At 42.8% G+C, this 20,575-nt stretch overlaps 1 protein-coding gene across 1 annotated transcript in view; it reads right to left on the bottom strand.

Moving 5' to 3' along the window:
• Positions 1 to 19,132, bottom strand: part of EXOC2 (exocyst complex component 2) — a 124,326-nt gene extending 105,194 nt beyond the window's left edge. The window contains exons 1-5 of the mRNA XM_065884586.1: positions 18,971 to 19,132; positions 14,928 to 15,104; positions 12,815 to 12,941; positions 1,959 to 2,072; positions 398 to 522 (exon numbers count right to left, since the gene is read on the bottom strand). Of these exons, the coding sequence (XP_065740658.1) occupies positions 398 to 522; positions 1,959 to 2,072; positions 12,815 to 12,941; positions 14,928 to 15,104; positions 18,971 to 19,088 (661 nt within the window). The 5' untranslated portion in view covers positions 19,089 to 19,132. The remainder of the gene's footprint in view (positions 1 to 397; positions 523 to 1,958; positions 2,073 to 12,814; positions 12,942 to 14,927; positions 15,105 to 18,970) is intronic.
• Between the last annotated feature and the right edge of the window lie 1,443 nt (positions 19,133 to 20,575).

Here is a 20,575-nt window from a genome sequence, read left to right as displayed (position 1 = left end):
TATCACCAGTTCTTCCCAGACCAAACACACAATGGGTCACATCTACAGAATTAGTCCCATGTGCAAGATACTGATGGCTGTACAAGGATTTTTAAAATTCTAGAATTCTACCCTTGGGATTTAACTCCTTATCGTCCCTGGACACCAGACACTGCGGGGAGGCAAAGTGGTCTCCTACTTCACACGTGTCTGATGGGTGAGCAAAGCCTCAGGGACAAATACTTAAGGTACCAAGCCTTCAAAGAGATTCCAGCCCGGCCGCAAAGACTGACTGGTGGCCACTGCAGAGCTCCGCTCCCAGGGACACAGCCTCAGCATCACAGCCCGCAAACACGCCGTACGTGCAGGGCCTGGTGTCCGCGGGGAAGCCCCAGCAGATGGCTGGGGGTCACCTTACCTGAGAGGGCGTCCTGTGCCTCAAAGAAAGTACTGAGTCCCCCCTTCACGCACGCCAGGCTGCCCTCGCTCTTCTTGTTAGCCTGTCTCTTCAGGTGGGTGACGGCCATCTTGAGCTGTTCAAAACTGAAGTGAAATGAAGAAGCCACAAGAAGATGATGCATCAAGTGTGAACTACTGCGCCTACCCTGGAAAGACACAGCCTGACACAATGTGTAATCAGATGAAACCAAGCTTTCAAATGCTTACCTAGATCTAAACCTTTACATGTTATGAACACCAAAGTTACAGCAGCTATACAAGGAGATCTGTAGCCCTCATATGTCAGAACCCTGGGAAGTAAATACACATGGAGACATTCTTGTAATTGACCCAAATCACACACAGGATTTGCCAGGTAAGGAGTTTTGAAGAGCGTCTCCCAGATGTGGAGACCTGGACCATGCAGTGCTGGGTGACAGGACTAAGAAGGCCCCCCTGGACGTCCACTGCTATGCTCTGGACACAAGCTGCGCACGCTGTCCTCTTCAGCCCATCATGACCAGGCCCCGCCATTAACAGTGAAATTACAGAAAACCTGGGGGTCAACTCAAAATTTAAATAACTGAACAGATCACACTATTTCATCTTTATATCTCAGGCAGAGAAAAAATAGTCAGCTCTCTGTATTTTAGAAGCTTTATTTCCATCTGAGCTAAGAAAATCTGGCTATATAAAATGTTAACTATATTCTTGAATGCCAAGATGGCCCTACATAGAGAACAGAGATCAATCCTGACATGGTGACAGAAAAGCACATCTATAATGTGAACTCAGAACCATCTTCCACAAAGAAAGTGACAGGCATTTGCTCTAAAAATTTATCAGGCCAAATTTACTCTAGGTATATACCAACTTTTCCTGTTTTCTATAATGGTTTTCATCCCAATAGGTGAGGGAAGGATTTCGCCTAAGGTATATTTTAACAAGTTGGCTTTTCAAGAATACAAATTTTAAACAATAAGCCACTGATTTATTAAAACATTTTTACTAAATGTAACTGTTTTAAGCCAGTCTTGCGAAAAAGTTACAGATCTGCTCTTGTACAGAGGGTGGGTAAACTATACGTAGCAGGTACAAAGGAGGACTTTAATTGGATATATGACCCTTGTTTATTTTTTGGCTAATTTTAAGCCAAGTCTTTGCAAAATGATAAATAACTCATCTTCCTTTGCTCTCTGGTCAGGGAAGGAGGTGTGTTCCTCGTTTTAAAGCAGCACTCGAGAATTCTGTTACTTGAGTAGGGAGGGGGATCACATTCAGACACAGGACACAGCTGAGACTCCAAAGTTTTAATGGGTGGCATAAATAACGAAACATATAGAAAGAACATGATAGTAGGAAACGGGTCCTCTTGATTAATGATCCCATTTTATAAGTAAGGAAGCAGATACTCTGAGACGTTCACAAGCTCGCCCGAGGTCAAAGGGCTGCTAAGCAGCAAAGCCGGAGGGAACCCGCGTCCTGAGGTCTGATGAGCGGCACCCCACGAAGCCACACAACACAGCCCAGCACCCACTAACCTGGTGTTGGAGTGGTTCTCTATGAGGTACCAGGCAGCCGAAAAGTTCTCACTTGTAAAATCAGCACTCATTCCAGGAAACAGCATTTCTAAGTCCTTCTGGGGAAATTTACCTCTGAGGGAGGAAAAGGTTTAAGATACATTTTGAGTGCTATTACTACAAAGATGTAACCAACAGTAATAAACGTGAATACAAACCATTACAATGACACACGATACATCATGGAGCCTACGTTTGCGTGTGTAAAAAAATATACTTCCTACACCTCAGCTAACTTAACATATAACCTTTGACTGTATATGTAAGATAGGAAATTAGTTAAAATACGGAAATTACATCAAAAAAAGAATATAAGGTTTAAAGAGGCTGAGTTGATACTTCATGAAATCTATCCAAACATGAAATCATTTCCTACTCAGTAGATAAAAATCAAAATTTGGGTATACTGAAAGTAAAAACAGTAAATCAACTTGTTACAATGGTTTTTGCTAAAGACCTATATGAAAGTTGTTTTAAGACACACTGATGCCTGATGACCCCTACTGATAAAATCAGATCTATATAGTATCCATGTTTCTATGCCCATGTCTAGATCAATTTCAAGAAAAGCTTACACTACCTGACACTCCCTTATATGTAGCTCACTTTCTTGCCCACATTTTTAAGGTCAACTTCCCGATCAGTTCATTTATCTATTCATTCAAACACGAATTAAGTACCTACCAGAGGTGTCAGGCTCCACACTGGAGGTGAGCAAGTTGTGTCTGAGAGCAAACTGAACTGGGCAGGACCCGGCCCACTGAGGGCTTGTGAGCGAGCAGCCCTTACAGTGCCCACGCTCTGCCTGCAGAATGAAGTCCAAGCTCTGCGGTCAAGTCCCTCCACTTCCCGAACCTGCTTCTCTCTCAGGACTCATTTCTGCTACCCTAATCCTCGAAGCTGAAGCTCCAGCAACTTCAAAGGGATCACAGTTTCCTGCAAACATCCTGGTCGTTTTTACCTCGTTCCCCTCTGACTGAAATTGTTCCCCACCCCCATATGGGACACACAATTATTTTGTCTCTAAAATTTATTCAGTGGGAGAAATTATCCCCAGCCTGGAAGAAAAGGTGTGCAGGTCTGATGACTTCTCTGAGAGTCCCAATGCCACATTATCACAGACACAGCCTCATTTAAGAAGTTAGGCAGCCTTGTCCAAGGGCGACATCCCACCTCCACCCACGAGCACTGCCCGCTGGAGCCCTTCACCTTGTAGGTGACCAGTCCCCTTGGGCACAACTGGCAAAGGCCTGGAGCCCACTCTCTCCAGGGAGAGGGAGGTGCTCACCTGGGCTCGGGGGCCCTGACCGGGTGGCCGGGAAGCCCGTCACACCCTCCAGCAGCTCTCGCCCACCCTCCTCTTCTCTACTGGCTCCTTTGTCCCCATTCTCCCCCAGAGGGCAAGGGACACAAGTCCGAAACACAGCTCTCCACGATCTCCCCTGGAAAGCCTGCATCTGGACACGGAGGCTGGCACCTCGGCCAGGAGGTCCCATGTTCCCTCCTGTTACACTTAACCTCTCTCACCAAGGAGTTTTCCTTAATTAGGGGAAGAAAAGGTTTAACATGGGAGTAACAGACAAGGTGAGATGAGACTAAGGGAGCCGTGGATACCAAGCTGGCATCACCTGAGTCTTAGTAACTTGGAGACCAAGTCAACCTTAATCTTTCCTCACTGGCTTCAACAGTGAAGAATAACTGTAGCCTCAATCTTCTTGGGGGATGTGTGTGAGCAGGTGTGCCTCTGAGTGTGTGCTCCATAGGCACGCTGGTCACTGTCACCAGAGTCTTTGAGAGGGAGTTGGAGAACTGCATTTTTTGAAGTTTATTTTGGTTTAGATTCTTCATGCTGGTTTGATACTTTACTTAGTAATAAAACCCTGTCACCTTTGGAAGTTTTTATCATTTTATTTATGTATACTTCATGCCTCCACGTTGGAACTCTGGGGGAATATATGGCTGAGCGGAGACTTAGCTGAGCCCCAGGGAGGCACCCAGGAGCCTTCCACTCGCTCTGAAAGGCAAGGGTCACGAGCCACAGTTCTACCTTCACCGGCGGGAGGTATCTGCCCAGGGAGCTGTCTAAGCTGGAAAGGACAGCCTGGTGCACCAGTGGGGCCTCATCAGTGCGAAGAAGGGCATGGCGGCCCACCTACTGCTTTTTCGTCAACGTGGCGCTCTACGTAGTCCTGAAGTTAAATAGTCTTAACAGAATCAAAAGTACCACAGAATCATCTGATACCAACTAAATCCCTGCTATTAACAGTCTTTATAAATTATTCAACTCCATGAAATTCTCACCTAACAAGGGTCAGGTCCACACTCAAGACACTGAAGACACAACTGACAAAAGGGCAGCAGAAAGGGCCTCTGGGAGCCAAACTGAGCTTCTCTCCCTCGCTCGGGCCCTGCAGCTTTACTCTCGTTGGGTGGTTCCTACCCATCATCAAAGCACAACTTGAGAAGAGTAGCTGGAGTTAAGTATGACAGGACAAAAAAGGCTCTGAGACAATGACAGCAAATAAAGCAAAGAGGCACCAAACGCAGACACGAAACTAAAAAATACAGAAGTTGTATGCCACAGTGAGATGGCTAAGGCCACGCAGTTCCCACAGGTCTGACAGCAAGTATTACTCAATAGGTTTAGTTTTAAAAAAGAAAAAAACTTTGTCTTCCTGTCTGGCATACTGAGATCAAGGTCCACCCACGTTGTTGCAGATGACAGGACTGTCCTCCTCCTCACGGCTGAGTAACGTTCCCGTGTTCCTGAGTAACAATGCAAGCCTGGGCACCCACACGTACAACTCCTTTAACCCCTTGTCCGTGGATGCACGCTTAGGTTGTTTCCATATCTTGGCTATTGTGAATAAAGGTTGTTCCCATATCTTGGCAACTGTAAATAATGCTGCAAGTGAACACGGGGTGCAGATAAATTTGAGATCCTGTTTTCATTTTCTTTGGATAAATACCCAGAAGTGGGACTGCTGGGTCATATGGTAGCTCTATTTTTAACTTTTTGAGGCCCTCCCTGCTGTTCTGCACAGTGGCTGCACCAATTTACGTTCCCACCAACAGCACAGGAGGGTTCCCTTTCCTCCACACCTTTTCCAACACTTGTTATTTGTTGTGAGCCATTCAAATAACAAGAGAGCCATTCTACCAGGTGTGAGGGGATTTCACTGTGGCTTTGCTTTGCATCTCCCTGATGGTTAGTGATGCTCAGCACCTTTTCATGTGCGTGTTAGCATTCGTGTGTCTTCTTCAGAAGAACGTCCGGATCCTCTGCCCATTTTTTCATCAGACTGGCTTTTTTTTTTTTTTTTTTTTGCTATTGAGTTGTAGGCTTCTTTATATATTTTGGATATTAACCACTTGTCAGATGTGCAAATATAAGCCCCTTATCAGATGTGCAAAATATGTGAAATATTTTTTTTAAAGTCAAACTGTAGAAATAGAGTAGGAAAGCGGTTGCCTGGAGATGGGGGAATAGGGAGAGGTAGAAACTTTCACTCATGAGATGAATAAGGTCTGAGGATCTAATGTGTAATATGTGACTATAGGTGATAACACCATAGAGAGAATAGAACTTACATGTTCCCACCAAAAAAAGTAAATATGTGAGGTGATGAATGTGTTAGTTACCTAGATGGTGGGACTCCTTTTACAATGTATACGTAAATCAAATCACTAAGACGTACACTTTAAACATCTTACAAATTTGTCAATCATTTCTCAATAAAGCTATAAAAAAAAGTTAAAAAACAAAAGGTTATATCCTATACTGTTAGGATGCTTAAACTGGTGGTATTGAAAGATAACAAATCCCAACCATCTAGAACTTCCCACACTTAAAACTCATCTGATCCCTAAACCTTAGTAACACCTCACCTGTAATGCCCTATGTTGTTGTTTTTACACATGTACAGGGTCTGCTTCATCACAGGATAAAGGCCTGAAGTCTAGTGCGGGCTCTACGAGAGGACTCTGCTGCCCCAGGAGCCCCTCCCCACACCGTCCTCTGCAGGACTCCATGGGCTCTGCACCCCTGTGCGTCCCTTCAAGCGCAGCCGGGGGGCAGGGGCTGACCCTGAGTGCTGGCATTAGTGTGAGTGGCGACATTTGGAAGGGGCCACGTGAGAGCCGTCCACTGAGATCTGAAGCATTAATCCACCCCACCCATTGCACTTCTTGTACACACAGCTCCTTCACGCACCTGAACGGGTCAAGACTTTGAAAGGTACTGGATCTCTTGGTCAGAACACTAAGTCCTAGTTCTCAAACCCTCATAATCACCCCTAAGAATGAGTTTATTTTAGAGTGATTTCTTCCTGAAGACATTCAACTCTTACCAATCTTACTATACATTTAAATTGGAAAAAGAGTGATTAGGAATCAGCCGTACAAGAATAAGACAAGTTACACTAAAGATGACAACACTCTGTCACAGAGTCAGACAGTTCGATCCAAACCACACAAGTGGCCCGCCGTCAGCCCGAGACCCGACGTCGCCTCCCCTTTCGCGGACAGAACCACCTGCAGAGAGAGTGGGGTGTCCACGCCTCACTGAGTACGAACACCGATAATCCTCAGCAGCCGTGCTTATCGCGCTCCCCTTGCTATTGATCGAGTGATTGGATTTTGACCACAATGTCTGAGGAAAGAGCTGCTGGAGCATTTCTGGGAAAGGCCTCCACACTTCTAAGGAGAACTAAGAAGAGACGGTGTCTTTCTGCCCTCAGACTTTACCGAGCTTCTTTATCTCCTGTGTATTATTACAGTTTCTGCAATACTGGATCTTTATTTTAACACTGCTATTTCCTGTGTATTACTGTCGTCGCGACACTAGAAACCTCTAACGCCACTCCACAGTTATGAAGGAGATCAGTGCGACTCAAAGAGCAGCAGAACAGCAAACCCAGGCTCCTTACAGCTCAGTGACACTTCTGAGCCACAGACTCAGCCAATTGTGGTGTCCACCATCTCCGGACTTTGTGTATTATGAGAAAATAAATACCTTTTTTGCTTAAACCAGAATGAATTTTTGTTTCTGCTACTCACAGCTGAAGGCATCCTGAGTCAAGAGTCTATCCCAAAATAAGATCTTCTTTGCAAACACCTCAAAAGGAATGTGAAACAGAAGATCCAGAGAAAAGAGACAACGAACGACAACACGGGAAGCAATGATACTCTGTGGGGAGTGTACCCACAAAAGCAGAGACGGCCCACGGCAGTAGCTACAAGTTGGCTAGCGTTGTTGGAATAACCTTGAGGAAGATATTTAACCTCTCTAAGGTTCCATTTATTCATGAGGATAATGGGATCATAGTATCTTCCTCTTAGGAATATTTTGAGGATTAAAGTAGGTAATGCAGTGTGGAAGGCTTAGCAGTTTCTGACATGTGATAAATGCTCAAAAATGTTACTTGCTGTTATTTTTATTCTCTCCGCTTGGTTCTCTATATTTAACAGACTCTTCGTAAGAACCATTTTGTTTGATTCTCGTAACAACATGAGTTATGTATTCCCATTTTACACTCAGGAAACAGCCCCAGAGAGGTTGCATGTAAACAGTCAAGAGCAGGACCCCCATACTTCTATTGCCAATTAAAGAACCAGAGAATCTCAGGCATGAAAAAAACCCCACAACTACAAATCCAGAAAGATAGAAACTGAGGGAGACAGTGATTCAGAATGCAGAAAATTGCTAATGGTCTTGGTAACAGCATGAGGAAGGGCAGAAACACTGTGTCAATGGAGCACGAAGTCTGGAGAGTTAAACCTCTGTCCACAATAACTGGATCTTAGGCTCTGACCCTCCAAGTGAAGTGATGGCTTAGCAAGTCAGTAACAGCAAGGTATATTCTGAGTGACTCAAACTAAACCCACTAACTGGAGGATGAACACAACACAGAGTCTACCATGTAAACACGGGAAGTGTTTTCATTAAGGAACCGACAGTTTCAGTAGCTGACAAGCTTCATGCCCCTACAGCGCAAGCTCCCCATTAGATGGCAGTGTGAGCTCAGATTACACCTTCCAAAAAGGATTAGCCATGAAGCCCCAGGTACACGGACCTGACCGACCCAGTGGTCAGATGCAAAACAGGAATGTTCTCAACACAGCAGCATTCACTTTCAAGTACGAGAACGACTGGCAGTGATGACCCGCGAGCCAGCAAAACAACAAAAACCTTTCTGAGAGAAAGTCTAACTACCCGCGCAGAGGAGCCTGCATCACTGCGCTCACACCAAGGGGAACATGCTCTCCTGACCTGCAGGTAGAAAGACAGGAGGAAAGGGGGCTCTTCCAAGTGTGTGTCACACTCAATTCTCATAGCTTCCACTCCAGCACCAGTGTTACTCTGCACCTTAAATATTATGAGCTTGTTTTACATTGTGTGTTTTTTTTCCTTTTTTGGTCCAGTTTATGGACCTGGGTACTACATCACAGCCCACAAATCTGTTTTCATAGTATTTCTGAAATTTTACCCAAGGCTTTTTTCCCTTCCACACTCATACTAAGAATTATTTTGTCACCTTTCCTTGTCTTCTAAATGCAGCAGGAAAACTGGCCACCTTTTCTTTGTACTGGAAAGCAAACTGATGAGGAGCAAGTCAGACCTGCATTGTTCATGAAGCCTCTGTGGAAATAAAGATACTAGTGGTGCATCAACTGACTACTCTAGACAGCTCTTCCCAGGTAGTAATTTCACAAAAAGGTTGCAGATCCCATAAAAACAGGAGGGGCAAACCTCCATTTTAAGGCCCTAACTCCCATGTATGTACTGTCTCCAAAAACATTACTTATAGATATTCTCCTAGTAGGCAAAGAGTACTTTTAAGAAATAAAACAGAGTGAAGGCTTTTACTTATTAATATGAACCTGTTTTTACCTTCTTTTTCAGTTAAGTTTGTCTCCATCATAATTTTAAGCAGTGCAAAGAATGCGTATTTGTGACAGTATAGTAAATCAGAAATACAGACTTTTTACAAGCCAATCCTAGTCTCAGTTCAAAGTGAAGTTATTTTTTTCTGAGCAATTAGTAACATTTTTATAAGTATCAAGGCACCATGTGCACAGAACATCAGTTAAAACTCTAGGGATACGCAGGACTTCAGCAGCCGAAGGAGGCCCATAAACGCCAGCTGTTAAGCCTGTGGGCTGAAAGACGGCAGCGTGCACGCCGAGCACACCAATGAAACATTTATTAAACTCTGCCTCACACCAAAGAACAACACTGTATTCGGCTACTCGCGCTTGCTACTCGTGGTCACATGAAGTGGCCACAACACTGCAAGGCTCCTCCTGGCTCCACCTTGTGCATTTGACTGTGGGCTGAGAATTGCCATGAACACTCAGCATTGTAATTACCAGGAGCTGATTCCTCTTCCAAAGGCGACCTCACTACTTTAGTCTGGTAATTCATCAGGACCATGGTACTTTATAACAAGCAGTCATAATTCTTCAAACCTTCTCAATTAGTATATTTCAACAAGCAAGTAATTAAATCCTGTTATTCCTTCTCTGATGACATTTTTTTTAAAATTTAAAATAGGTCCTCTCCCTTCTTTTAATTATAAAAGAAACCCCAAATGACACTAAGAAACAGAAATAAAAGACATAGTAAAAGGAAATGCTCTCAGGGATTCTAACCTCAATGTTAACACCATTAACCAAAGCTTTTATCTAAAAGATATTAAGAGAGTTAGGGAAATAAAACCCACACCAATATTTTAACATCTGCTTTTCCTTTCCTACTCTCTTTTTCTAAAATAAGGCTTCTCTATCTGAAGTCAAACTTCAATAAAACAAATGCAGTTTTCCTGACAGTATCTTTAAAAGGTGAAAAGGAACCTGGAAAAGCATTTTTCTGGCCAAATTATATACTCTTCTTCTTGGTTTCTATACCTTTTCCTACCTTCACCTTCCATTTTCTTGCTTCCTAGTATCTCTATCCACTCTTTTTTTTTTTTTTAAGTGAATGCTGTTGTTGTTTTTAAAATTTATTTATTTTATTTTTGGCTGCACTGGGTCTTCATTGCTACGCACAGGCTTTTCTCTAGTTGCGGCGAGCGGGGGCTACTGTTCCTTGCAGTGCGCTTGCTTCTCATCGTGGTGGCTTCTCTTGTTGTGGCTCACGGGCTCTAGCACGCAGGCTCAGTAGTCGTGGCGCACGGGCTTAGTTGCTCTGTGGCATGGGGGATATTCCCAGACCAGGGCTCGAACCCGTGTCCCCTGCATTGGCAGGCGGATTCTGAATCACTGCGCCACCAGGGAAGCCGTCTATCCACTCTTCCTTTTGACCAGAAAACTTGCGAAAGACTTTAAATGGGCAAAATGATTCCTGGCCATCCTTTCACTGTCTGAAGGGCCTGCCCAGGGTCCCCTGATCTTCCCCCATCCATGCCTTGTCTCTGCTCAGCAGCTCTGTTACAGAAGCAGAAGTGGAGGGTTGATGGTGACCAGGGATGCCTGGCACAGAAACACCTGTCAGGTGAAGATGCAACTGGTTACTGAGGAGAAGTGGCCGGTGTTGCACCTTTCAGCATTCCTCACTGCCCATTATGTCTGTCCTCTGGAATTCCCCCTGAACTGGTTTTAACATTTCACTGGTTTTCCCATTAATTAATGAATTAAATAAAAGCTTGGACATGTGCGCATTTTGTATTTGTATGAGAGTCAAGCTTTTACCTTTTCAAAAACTATCCTTTAGTTATTCCATGGCTAAGCAGATTATTTCTGAAACTTTCAAGTAACAACTTGAAAGAAATATTACTGTAAATTTTATCACCATTTAAGCACTTCTTGAATGTACATAATACTATTTTAAGATTTGAATACAATTCATCACCCTGAAATCTTAAGTCATAAGAAGATTCTTTCCCTGGGGGCACAGCACTGAGTAGCGCACATGTAAGAAGAATCACGGTGACGACGATGAACATCCAACCGGCGCCCACTGCAAGTAAGCGTCCCCACCGCTGAAACGCACACACCGCGTGACCCAGGCCGCCCAGTCTGCACCTTGAGGAAGGTGAGCAGACTCCAAGTCACCCTGCAAATAACGCGAGGGCCAAGAGTTACACTGAGAGAGGGGCTCAGACCCAACTAGACTGCCTCAGAGAAGAAGAAAAGCAACTTCTAAAGAGCCAGGCACTTTTAGTGCTTCTGGCTGGTTACCAACGTTACCTCGGGATTAACCCGAAATGTATTAAGAAAAAGAGCTGTAAGAGAGAGTTCAAGCTGAACCCCTGTGTGAGTAGTGGCAGTAACAGGAACAATCAAGACAATCAAAAAGTAAGAGGACATGAAAAGGTAAAGCGATCAAACGAGGGGTGAGTTACATGCTAAACTAAAAGGTAAAGCGATCCAATGAGGGGTGAGTTACATGCTAAACTAAAAGGTAAAGCGATCCAACGAGGGGTGAGTTACATGCTCAACTAAAAATTAAGGAAATCCATTTTATGATAGTAAATAACCAATTTAATCCTAGCTTTGATAGTTCCATCTAAGGCTCAGACAAAAGTCACACCATATTCTTATAATCCTGGTACAAAGGTGCAAAACTGTATCTTCCTTACAAAAGAACAATCCAAAGAACCCTTCTGCTCCACACTTCCTTTGTGGTTGGCCTTGGAAAGAAGCCGAATCCAGGCCACTGAAGCAGGCCACTGAGAGGTTTACTCTCAACCACAAAGTCCATTCATGCAGGAAACTATGCTCAAAGACCCAGCAATTACTTTTCTTTCCTGGACCTTCTTGATCCTTAAACTCTTAACTTATCGGGCACTGAAACCCTTAAAACAGCTCCAGAATGACCCACGCTGGCCAAAGAGCTTCCCAGCTGTGACCCAGGACAGTCCCCGCTCACTAAAAGCTGCCAAACCCCAGGCCTTTTTCAACACAAGACAACTTCCCAAGACAAACACGTGCTCCCTCCCTCTCAGCCAGGGCAAACCCCAGCAGGTGAAAAAGAAGCTTACTTTCGATTTACTAATGGTCTTCAAGTGTAGGCTTGAAGGTTAAATATATAAAGATCAGTGGACAACTTTCTCCATTCCTAGAAGAACCTAAAATAAACTATGGCTAAAGCATTAGCAAAACTAATCTGTCGCCTGCAGAAATGCTTATGGAGAAACGCTCAGTAGTAACTTCACCAGCAGAGTCACTAAGGCCGAGAGACAAGTCAGAAACAACTAACGTGTTAGGTGAACTGACTAAGGAAGCTGCAAGGATAAAGGCACTGATTATAAAATCTACGAAAACACTGTACTAGGGAATAAGAACAGGGAATTCTAGATTTGGTCCAAGACATCTTGAAAGATTTACCTGCCACAATTCTGGTAAAGTAAGTCTGAATTAAGTATGAATTACAGGTAGGGGTTATAAACAAAATGACAAGACTACCTCGGTTCTACTTACTGCCAAATATATCCTGAAAAATCAAGCACATGGAAAATTCTGTTTTAATCTCAAGTACCATCTAAATATTTAAACTTACCAACTCCAGACAACCTGTTAATTCTCATATCATTAAAAGTATTAGTTATTCAAAATTTCAAGATACTTTTCCTCTTCACAAAATGTAAACTCAAAAACTGAAGAGGTAAGTAGTTTTTGCCAACAGTTCTAACCAATTGGAAGGTTCGCTCTAGCAAAGCTGACCAAGCTCCTAGAGATGATGCCTGACTCCCAACAACAGAGGTGTCTTCAACTGTGCTTCCCTGGATGTTCCTGGAGCCTGACTCTCTTCACTGAGTGCACAGAACTTTTCAGCAGCTAGAAATAAAGACAGCGGAGGCAAGGCGGGTACTCACTTTTCAATCTCGATGCCGAGTGGATTAGCAGGACGCAGGGACAAGGGAGGAATCCCTTTATTCCTGTCAGTGCGCATGTCATAGTAATTCATCTCATCAACCCACACAGCAGACTGATCCAAAATACCTACCAAATGAGGAGCACAGCCTTAATAAGATACATACTCCCCAGGCACTAAGTCTTACCATACTGCTTTACTGTTGAAAGACCTAATACAGAATGCATGCTACAGTAATTTTTTAAAGATTTGAAGGCACAAAAGCTCCAGATTTTTTTTTTTTTGTAATGGCTGGTAGCTTAATTAAAACCACTAAAAATCTATAGAAAGGCAAAAATAACACCTCTTGATTGCACTGTACATTATTCAATACAGAAGACAAGTTAAGCCTCTGAGAAAAAGTTCTCTAAAACAAATGTATTTTACAAATAATAAGCAGTACAATTAATTTGGTACATCAACAAAACACCCAACAATCCTTATATCAATATAAAGAAATCAAACACCTTCCACGGAATGCATGGCTTGTGTGATGGAAATGACTAGGATATTCAGGAAAAACAAAATATAATCTCTGAAAACAGTACCCTCTTTCCTGTGGCTCGGACTGGGCTGAAACAGAGGCTGGGCAGTGTGCGAGGGAGCAGAGTAGAGCACAGGGCCGGGGGACCAGGGGGCTCCTTGTGAGCCTTCTAACCCTATGGGCACCCACAGGTCTACCAGGATGACACAAGGAAGCTCTGTCAGAGGGTAAGCTCAGGCCCAGACACTCCCAGGTTCAGGTCTATAGGCCTTTCCTGAGCCTGTGCTGTGCTAAGTCCTGGGCAGAGCGTTTTAGCATAAAATCAATACTTTCAAATAAGTTTTCTTCACCTGCTGTACAAACATGATACAAGATGATGCTGGATTCTGTCAAAATGTTTTTAAGTTCCTCCAGAAAACTGGAAACAAGTTCCTGCTTTAATTTCACAGTTCGGTTTTCAAAGACATTAAATAAAAGTGAGTAAACAAAAACAAAAATATTGTATGTATATATATGTACATACGTTTACATACACACACGTACATAAATGTAAATTCCATTTTTGGTTTTCCCTTAAGTTCCTCAAATTTTTATTAAAAAGAATCAAGGAATTTAAGGATATAATGCTGAAGAAAGGCTTTATGCTCTAAGACAGAAAACAAAATTTGCAAAACTCTTTGCTTTTCTATATGAGAGAAGGCCTGGGTTTAATTATGCCTGTGATAGTCCTACATTACACAAATATTTATTAAGTACTGACCATGTGCAAGTCATTACAGGACCACAAAGATGAATCTAACAGTATTCTTACTTTAGCAGAGGAGATGCCATATACATAAAGAGCTAGGAGACGAATAATTAAAAACACGAATTTATGGAGCCCTTAGTTTGTGTGAGGACCTATGCTAAGCACTCTCTCCACGGTTCTAACTCATTCAATCTCTGAGGTAGGTGATTCTGTGACTCCACTCCACCCACAGCTGGCTGCTCATATGACCAGAGTCCCAGCTTCTCAGACCAAGCTCTGTGCCCCAAGGTGAGGAAGCATGGGTTAAGGGCACAAAGGGAACACAGGAGGGGCTCTAGGGCACAAGAAGAGTGTGATTTCTAGTTTGGAGGCCAGAGGCACACCTAGGTGGGCAACATCTTGTCGGGGCCTCAAAGGACGCAGAAAGTGAAGGAACACGGAACATTATTTAGGCATTACTGGCTAATTTGGCCAAACCAGGTATGTATTTCACCTCAAATCTTATCTATATCACAGCAGGAAATGCAATTATTGTATTCAAGATCAAGAAACTAAAATCGGCATTTCGACGTGTTACATGAACAGCTTTTATACAGGACAGAACAGCAGTGCTAATGATTAGCTAGCATCCTTAGGGTTTACCATCAGCTCAGCTAACTGCCTTTTCAAAAGTAATGCAGACTTTAACCAATATCCCATTCCTGAAAAAATAAACATAAACTGAATCTAAGTTAATGACATATGAGAGTAAGTAAATTTTATACTAATTTACCAGTTGTCAATTTTAAAAGACAAAACCCACTTTTATTTTCTTCTTTAGAGTAAAGTCATGGGAGATGATACCTATTTTCTCAGGTCTGAGCAGCTTGAAGGAGACTGTGGAGGTTCCTTTGCCACCTGACTTGGTTGTGACAATAATGTCTCCTTTGTCGTTCTTGGCCTGTCCCACGCGACATACAATTTTACTTGCAGACATCCACTCTGCTGTCAGAAGGCAATTATGCCCACAAATTGTCAGACCTGAAAGTAAAAGCATGCATGCACATAACAAAGTCCAAAGAACAGCTATTTCATGAAAAGACAATTCTTCTGTCAGTATCGCCAGGCCTTTTTCCTGAACTGAAAAACAGAACTAGAAATAGCATTTCCTGGTTCATCAGTTAGTTATTTCTATTCTTGAATATACCCAATATTATTTGCAAACAAACGACTGTCTCTACTGAATTTGTCTGTTTTTTCTAATATTTAATACTTCTTTTAGATTATATTTAAGTGTCTTCAAACATCATTGGAATTAGAAAATAATAACCATAATAATGTCTAGGCACTCCAGATTACTTAACTATGAGAATGTTAGATTGCTTTCATAGGTATTAGAAAGGAAATTATCGTTATTTTTAGAAGTCCAAGTTCGTGCTATAAAGCTCTAAAGTGTATTAATAAATGTGTACATCATTCCCTAAAAAAAATATTTATCATCTTCCCGAAAATAATCCGCACATACTTTTCCTAGTGTTCAATTATACATGATACTACAGAATGAACTAAAGTTTGTAGTTTATGTTAAGCACAGCCTGAAGTCTGTTAAATCAGTAAATGTTCTCAGGCATTACTGGATTACTAGTGCATTTTTCATGTCTCTACATCACTCCTGCAACGGCAGTCCACGCTGCCTAAATGTTTCCCTCATGGTCCTGTCGCTGTACTACACTCTGCTCCCAAAATCTCAGCCCACGCCTGGCATCTCTGCCCAGACCCACGTAAACTGTGATGCAGACAGGGAAGACGTGGCCCCAGGCAGAGGACCACCATCCCACCACGTGCATTTCTGCAAAACAGAGACCAATGTAATAAACATTCATGGAGAAAACAGACCGAAGTGTATTCAGCAAACACCCCAGACACTCGCACTTTCTTTTCTCATCATTTAACTTTTGATACTGCTCGGCAGTCAAGTTTAGCAAATGCAAGCTTTTTGTTTTGTTTTGTTTTTTTAATCAGATACCAGGAACACCTCAACTTATGCCAAATTTGGTTGAAAAAATGTAGGGAGGGATTCAAGTCATCTTTTGTTACATCTGAAAGCACTATTTAGTAAGAATGTTATACTAACCATAAAGGAATAAAAACAACTCCATTTTAAAGATGTTTATTGAAATAATTAATTTCAGAGATTTCCCTAAGACATCTATTACTATTTATTCATGTAAGGAATTCAGTTTTTCTAATGACAGCACTTCAAAGTTCCTTTAGGACTAAGTTTTCCATTGGCTTTTTAAATGTGTAATGACATTTACACATTTTTAAATGCATTCATAATTCACAATTATTTTTCAAAATGGGAGTGTTTGTTAGTTTTCTTGATACTCAACTTTTATTATGAAAAATTTAAGCCTTTTAAGAGGTTGAAAGCACCCCCTGAAACTCCTCTCCATCTCCAAGGTAAGCCTGTGAAACACTTCAATACATACAGTGCTCAAATAATTTTTATGTACACATAAATCAGTCTATGTATTTTTTTATATAAATGGGAAATGTTTTAATTTATGAACTGTTTAGTTATAGATGGTATATATTTCAATATCACTCCAGGTCAATACATAACTTGATATGTTTAAATATTACGACATCAAAAAGATTTTTGTGATTTAAATACTAACTTTAGAAAGGAAATAACGCAACCCAATGTCAGAACTTAATGTATTAAAGTTCCTAATATAAGTCCCCTGCTGGGGAGCTATCTTACGATTAAAACTGAGAAATGGGAGATTTCAGATATACAGACATAAAGTCTTAAAAACATGTTCAGATGAGCAAACATGTATGATATCCATGATGATGGAACTTTGGGGAAAAGCACCCGGAATAACAGTTTATTCATCTCGTTGTAGCTGCTATCGAGGTTCCTCAGATTTAATATCTGTTCTGCATTTTAACTAAAAAAGTTAATAATCACCATATAATTTAAAACACAGATTTAAACAGATCATTTTAAATGCATGGAAATTAAATAATATCATACGACCTATTTCTTAAACATGTTTTGCCAAGAAATCTGCTTCATGAAATATAACATCTTTTTTTTTTAAAGTAACTTGTAGAATTCCAAATAAAGTGTTTTTGTAGTATTTTACTTGGCTGGTGTAGATGTCACCGGAGTTATAAAAACGCTTAAATTATTTAGTAGGTTAAGTTTGCTTTTTTAAAAAGTGGTTTCTTGGCAATACATGGGCAGGCTGAAAGCTGAACTAGCAGGTTCATAAAAGTCGTGCGCACTCAGTCAAACAGGAATCGCACTGCCTGAAGCTAAAGAGAGATCAGCATCCACACAGACGGGCAGCAGTCACGTATGAGGGCTCAGTGACTGCCAGTTAAACTGAACCTCCGTCTAGATGGTCTATTTCCACGAATTCTAGGGATTTTTCCACTTTGGATAAAGAACAACCTGGAATGAGCTTTGTCAAGAACCAAGACATAGGATAAGAAAGACTACCTTCATAAGGATAATAAACTTAAGTTTTATTTACTGAAGAATCAAAAACTGTGGCTAGAGAAAACAGTATAAAATGAGACATAGTTAAGTAACACTAGTGAAAAGAACGAGCTGGGGAGGGCAAGACTCAGTAATTAAACATGGTGCCCAGCTCTAATCAACCTTCTCTTTTCCAAGGGATTTCTGGATGGCCAAAAAGCAATGTGTCAACCAGCAGCTATAATGCAAGAAAAACAAGCTCCAACTCATAATCTCTAGTATTTACCAAGGGGTCCTTCATGAATTAAGAAATGAGTCAAATGAATGTCTGAATCCAAATAAATTAACGTGTGGGAAATCAGAATACACATCCAGCAGCACATACTGAGTTGCCTCCCCGCTCTCTTATTCTGAATGTATCTGCACACCCTCATGCAGAGTTCACATGAAAATAACCCAAACTGACCACACACTGATATTTATGGTTTGCTCTCTATCCTGGCAGTGCTTTACACTCATCTGTGTTTTAAAAAAAGCAATGATAAGGCTCCATCTTTAGAGACTGAGACTTAGCAGCTAAGGCAAGAGCATTTTTTTAAGTTCTAGAGAAGATGAAGACAAGCCAGGTGAGAACCACTGACAGACCAGAATAATGAAATAACCAGCAGGAAAGGGTCTCCCCCAGAAGAAGGGGGCACACTGCAAACCAAAATCAAAAAAACACTCGCGCAGTGCCAAGTGGATGCAGAGTGTTCTATGCTCGCGTCCTTGGGCTTATAAAGATAAACAGCATAAACTGATCCTAAAAACTAAAACGTAGCTTGCTCTAAATATGTAAACATTAGGGGAGCCTAATGCAAACCATGGGCGGGCATGAGTTTGCAGAGAGCCTGTGGCTGTTAAGTTTGGAGGCTCAGTGCTCCCGCCCCAATGGGCATCGGGTGCAGACAAATGCCCACAGGTCCCAGGGTGCGGCCCGGCAGAGCACACAGGCTCCTCTGGGTGGAGGGAGTTTAGATTTGGTTCCGAGAGCAGTAAGGAACAGAAGAGGCCGAGCTCACCCGGCACCTGAGAAGAACAGACAGCTGTATGAGGGGAGGCCAGAAGAGCTGGGCGGCTGTTTTGGCAGTCTTGGCAGGAGAGGCCCACCCCAAGGAAAGGAGGCAAACCTCGGCTGTGGGGGACTTTCTCAATGACCAGGCGAAAGACAATACAGGCAAGATCTGACAAAATAATGATTTTAACAGAAAAAGCAGAAAACCAAATAATTCTTTCATTTCTATTCAGATCATCCTGTACAGACCTCAGGGGTGTTCTTCTATCACCTTCACTATTTCAAAATAGTATATCTTGCCTCAGTTGCCCAACATAAAAATGCATTCACCATGAACACACAGCATCGTCCTGCCCTTACCTATGAGGTCAGCTGGCCCAGTCCCCAGGTTTTCTCCCCTAATCGTGACCTTTGTCCATGGGATTCCTTCATTTGGAGAGATGCCTGTCACAAGGGGGGGTTGTCGTGTTCGAGACATTCTGCTTGTTGAGGAAAGTAGAGGTCAAGCTACGGAAGTAATCTGTAGAAGAGAAAGGAAAAAAGGGTTATTGCCAACTGAGATGAGCAGCAACTAGAAACGCCAGAACTAGACATTCAGTACCAAAACACAGCAGTATTCTGCAAACATACAGCGCCAGGTTTTTTAGCTGTCAGTTAGCCTGTCTGCCAACAATTCCTGCACATGAAGGTGACTAAGGACACTAGCTAGTACTGGGAGGGAGACATCAAGAACATAAACTTCTGATGCAAGGACAGACAGAACCTAAGGTCCCCCTGAGCTCCATGCCACCACCTGCTGCACCCAAAGTATATGCTGGAAGCTCCTGAAGGAGCACATTCTGAACTAATCAGATTCATAAAATTAAAGAACATCTCCATTCTCATAGGTATACTGAATTTCATTTTATTTTTGTGTTAGACTTAGTGTAGCAACTCTTTTAAATGTGCTCAAATCAATACACTGACATCTTCGACACTGAGACAGGAGCAGAGACTTGCTAACTGTCCCAGTGCGGAGCAGGCAGAAGTGCAGCTTCTGAGTTCAGATGCCCTGAGCTCTAGTCCTGGCGCTCTAATTCCGCTCCAAACCTCTGTTTTCATATACGGACACTGCGGCCAGTAATAGAACCTTCCATAAGGCTACAACAAAGATCAGGTACATAATCCCAGCAGGGCAGAGCACCTAGTGCACAGCAGGCAACCAGGCAATGAGAAAACCTCACTAATAAACCCACAGAACTCCTCAAGTGCTCGAGGCTTCAGATGCTCCAGAAGACAAGGGAAGGGTGGGTTCAGAGAAAAACAACTGCTGGTTGTCTATCTTTTCACAGAGCGAAGTTAGACAGTGGCCCCTGCCTTCACCCCACCGTTAGCCAGATCAGTTCAATCTCTCACGAAACCAAACAGAAGGGACCAGGACTGAGGGACAGACACCAGGCACAGAGAGGAGGGCGCCAACCCTCTCACCCAACTCCGCTCTGTCCGGGTAACAAGAATCACTCTGGAGAAACTAAGGAGCCCTGGAAAGACAGAACCGAAGACTCTAACATGGAAGGGTCCTCCCAGAAAGGACTACTTGTAGCCACATCACCCAAGGAAAAGCATATACAGACCAACTCTGCCCATGCATAGACTAAACAAGCAGCTGTCACAGCCTCATCCTAAAAGGCACAAGGACAAAGACTGTAAGGTGGTCAAGGAAAATACGTGAGCGAGAGATGACAGTCAGATTAAAAAAAAAGATCCAGGGCTTCCCTGGTGGCGCAGTGGTTAAGAATCTGCCTGCCAATGCAAGGGACACGGGTTCAAGCCCTGGCCCGGGAACATCCCACATGCCGTGGAGCAACTAAGCCCGCGCGCCACAACTACTGAGCCTGAGCTCTAGAGCCCGCGAGCCACAGCTACTGAGCCCACGCGCCACAACTACTGAAGCCCGCACGCCTAGAGCCTGTGCTCTGCAACAAG

Source organism: Phocoena phocoena, chromosome 10 (genome assembly GCF_963924675.1).
Source record: "Phocoena phocoena chromosome 10, mPhoPho1.1, whole genome shotgun sequence".
NCBI classification, from domain to species: Eukaryota; Metazoa; Chordata; class Mammalia; order Artiodactyla; family Phocoenidae; genus Phocoena; species Phocoena phocoena.
The sequence above is the reverse complement of the archived record's forward strand: the minus strand, read 5'-3'. Positions and strand labels throughout refer to the sequence as shown.